The sequence below is a fragment of the Sorghum bicolor genome, chromosome 7 (assembly GCF_000003195.3).
Source record: "Sorghum bicolor cultivar BTx623 chromosome 7, Sorghum_bicolor_NCBIv3, whole genome shotgun sequence".
Taxonomy (NCBI): Eukaryota; Viridiplantae; Streptophyta; class Magnoliopsida; order Poales; family Poaceae; genus Sorghum; species Sorghum bicolor.
Genome location: NC_012876.2, coordinates 6719864 through 6723785, shown reverse-complemented (window position 1 = coordinate 6723785; position 3922 = coordinate 6719864). Strand labels below are relative to the sequence as shown.

The 3922-nt window shown below is 47.7% G+C and overlaps 1 protein-coding gene across 2 annotated transcripts; it reads left to right on the top strand.

Moving 5' to 3' along the window:
• On the top strand, positions 824-2585 carry LOC8071115 (galactinol synthase 2). Of its 2 annotated transcripts, none has more exons than XM_021465648.1 (3): positions 824-1666; positions 1761-2125; positions 2312-2585. In XM_021465648.1, exons 1-3 carry the CDS (start codon positions 1388-1390, stop codon positions 2406-2408), a joined length of 741 nt encoding a protein of 246 aa, XP_021321323.1. In that variant the 5' UTR covers positions 824-1387; the 3' UTR covers positions 2409-2585. The 2 variants fall into 2 exon arrangements, with proteins under 2 accessions (XP_021321323.1, XP_002445160.2); XM_002445115.2 differs by having other exon boundaries at positions 885-1666; positions 2309-2585.

The following is a 3922-nucleotide window of genomic DNA, read 5'->3' as shown; positions in this document are numbered from 1 at the left end:
TCTCACCTTCCTCCTGGTATACTTGTATAGAACCTTCCATATCCACGATCCACACGATGCTCTCGTTGTCCGATCCCACGTCACCGCTGCACTTTATAGAGTGAGTCACAAGATCAACTACCCATTGCTTTGGTTTGATCACAGTGGTTTCACTCTTCCTCCTGATATAGTCATCCAGAACCATCTATATCCACAATCCACACGATGCTCTCGGCGTTCGATCCCCACGGCACCGCCACAGTGCCACAGGTATGCCATGAAGCTAATGTTCCTAGTGTTCTTGTGAAACGCATGACCATTGCTACACCTACAAGCCACCAAAGGTAATTCACATTTCCTTGGGTGTAACTAGAAACCGCCAAGAAAGTTCTAGTTTCTTTGGGTGTAAACCCTCAAGTAAATTATTGTAGCTGCCAAGGAAAAAACAGTTTATAGTCATATTTCTCTTAACCACCGATATAGTGAACTCATTGCATTCTTGTTAGTTAGACATTGCATTTTATAGACATAAACGCTCCATTGACATGTTTGGAAAATGATATATAATTTTTGTTAGTAAATTAATCCAATAAAAGTTATAATTTTGTGTTGTTATGCATTAGAGAATGCATATACTAGCACTTAGCTTGAGATGCTTGCTTATTTTAAAGCTAAAATGTAACATAATATCCACAACAGTCTCACATACCTCCTGGTATACTTGTATAGAACCTTCCATATCCACGATCCACACGATGCTCTCGTTGTCCGATCCCACGTCACCGCTGCACTTTATAGAGTGAGTCACAAGATCAACTACCCATTGCTTTGGTTTGATCATAGTGGTTTCACTCTTCCTCCTGATATAGTCATCCAGAACCATCTATATCCACAATTCACACGATGCTCTCGGCGTTCGATCCCCACGGCACCGCCACGGCGCCACAGGTATGCCATGAAGCTAATGTTCCTAGTTTCTTGTGAAACGCATGACCATTGCTACACCTACAAGCCACCATGCTGGAGCTTTATCCCCCGTCTCTAATGCCAACTTTATAGAAGTAGGTCACATGATCAACTATCCAATTTGCTTTGGTTTGGCTACAACAGTTCCACGCTTCCTCCTGATATACTCGTCCAGAACCATCCATATCCACAGTCCACATGATGCTCTCGGCGTTCGATCCCGCGGCACCGCCACGGCGCCACAGGTATTCCTGCCTTGGAGCTAACATTCCGACCTCCTGTTTCGTGTGTTGCCTATTTAAACCTCGTCGGCCGTCGGGACCGGCCACCGGCACACGCACCGCAGCACCGTGGATGCATGAGGCAATCAGCCAAATAACTTACAAGCACTCCAAATTCCCAAACAAAGCTCGTTCACAAGCTGCCAGCCCGTCCCGTCGATATGGCGGTCAACAACAACGCTGCTGCGCCGGTGACGCCGGCGACGAGGGCGTACGTGACGGTCCTGGCGAACGACGACGGCGCCGATGACAACTTCAAGGGCGTGGTGGGGCTGGCAAAGGGCCTTCGCAACGCCGGCTCGGCCTACCCGCTGGTGGTCGCCGTCCTCCCCGACGTGCCGGAGTCCCGCCGCCGCGTCCTCATGGATGAGCTGGGCTGCGTCGTCCGCGAGGTCCAGCCCGTGTTCCCGCCCCACTACAACAAGCTCCGCGTCTGGGAGGTATCCACAAACTAGTTTATTTATTCAAGCTGCGATAATATGTATGGTGTGCACGGTCGCTAAATTAAAATTGATGTCGTCGTCGTCGGTGCAGTTCGTGGAGTACGATCAGATGATGTACCTGGACGCGGTGGGTTTTCAAGGGTCGTTGGAGAACATCCACGAGCAGTTCGAGCCCAACGGCGGCCGGCCGCGGGCGCCCTACATCGACGCCGACATGTTCGTGTACAAACCAAGCATGGCCACCGCCAGGCTCCTCCGCCACGCGATCTCCATGATGATGAGGCCGCGCACCACCACCACCTCCGATGAAGTCATGGTGTGGCCGTGCATCTCCATCGCCGATCACGTGATGACGAGGAGGCCGCGCACCACCGTCGCCGAAGCCGAAGACGGCGCCATGATGAGGAGGCCGCGCACCACCACCACCGCCGATCATCAGCAGGGGGCGGCCAGCAGGTGAGAGTAGCTAGATCGCCGTCGTCGTCGAAGCGATTTATCGTCGGCAATCGGCCGGCGTGTGTCTGTGCTTTAGTTTAGTGGTGCTTGGCTGCTTGCTGGCTTCTTGAATCTTTCAGGACTTCCACCCTGGATATCTGATGTTTATTGCTGATTGAACATATATCTATCTGTCTATTGCAGCAGCCGCCAAGTCAGTAAAGGCGGCCTCACAACAACCCAGCTAGCGATGGTATTCTTCATTGCGGCACTCAATGTCATCACCATCTATCTTCGCAAGTAAATCTTATCTGTGATGGATCGCTGGGCGTCTGACATGAAAAGGCGCCGCCGTCTGTTTCGTTGGATTTCCGCTGTCATGACTCATACCCCTTTGTTGTTTTGCCCCCCTGTTCATGAGCACCAGAAATCGCTTTGTTTGTTACTTTCAAAAGAAAAAAAGAAATCGCTTTGTTCTTTAGAGTCACATACTCACAGTGGATGGGAAATGAGTAATCTCGGTGCCGTGTACAATATTTTTCAGAGTATAAGGTTGCTTCTGGTAGGGCTTCCCGGACACAGCTTCAGGAGCTGTTTTACGGCTCCTCCAACCAAAAACGCCAATTCACCAAACAGGCGGTTCGCCCGCACGAAGCTGAAAATCTAGCTTCGCCCAGCTTCACCTTCACTCGCGTGAGCCGCGCGCATGACGTTTTGTCCGTTTTGCCCTGGATGCATGGGCGCCGGCGAGACCGGCGGCGGCGCTGAGGTGCGTGAGGGCTGTGGAGGGGAGTTTGGCGTGGGGGAGGGCGCCGAAAGTGACCTGTTTTGACATTGCTTAACGGCTACGTTGCGCTGGATTAGTGGGGGGTTAGACAAAAATAGGTACAAGAGGGACAACATTTGACTGTGGCGTCAAAGAAACAATCCATTCTTAAGAGTGACGCGTAGCAAATGGTACGGTTGCCCAAGCAAATATGTCCTTATATATGTTATAATACATATCATACGACTTATTATGTGACCCACATGAACGACATACGATTTTAGATATTTGTCCATCGATCGCATGATGGATTTCAATTCGTCTTGGAGCAGGACTTGATATCATAGACGTCAATGCTTCTCTAACTGGTATATATAGTCATGGGAGGTTTAGATATCTGTGCATGCAACAATCAACACATCAGCTTCTAATTTTGTCATGAAATCAGACTCTGCATCTGAAGACGCTGCTCTAACTTGTATAAGCACGAGAAAGAAATAATACCATGAAAATATTAATTAATATTTATAGCTGGTTCAAAAGAATTTTCTCTATTTTATTTCGTAGCGGACCTCTTGGATAAGATGGATGACAGAGGATCTAGTTTTAGGTTTCTGATCAAACCACCATTAATTCGGACCTAACAATTATGCTTATTATTATACTACTTTCTCTGTTCTAAATCACAAATCGTTCTAGAATTTCTAAATGTATAGTACAAACTATGTATCTAGACATAGCATATATTTAGATATACAGATATAATGGGTCTATAAAAGCTAGAGTTGCTTACAATTTGGAAGGGACAAGTAGTATATCTCTATTGTTGGGGAGTATAGGACACCGACCAAAGGTTCTTTGGGAGACCATATACATAGATCAAATATGTAGTTGACCGAGACTTTGTCGACGCAAAGAAAAAAATCAGAGATAACGGGACCCACGGGATTTGAGATAATACTTCACCCAAACACAATCATGCAACCCCTTCTTCATTACTCCATTTTCTTTTCTCTATCTTATCTTTGCATATCTTCCTGATTTGACGAATC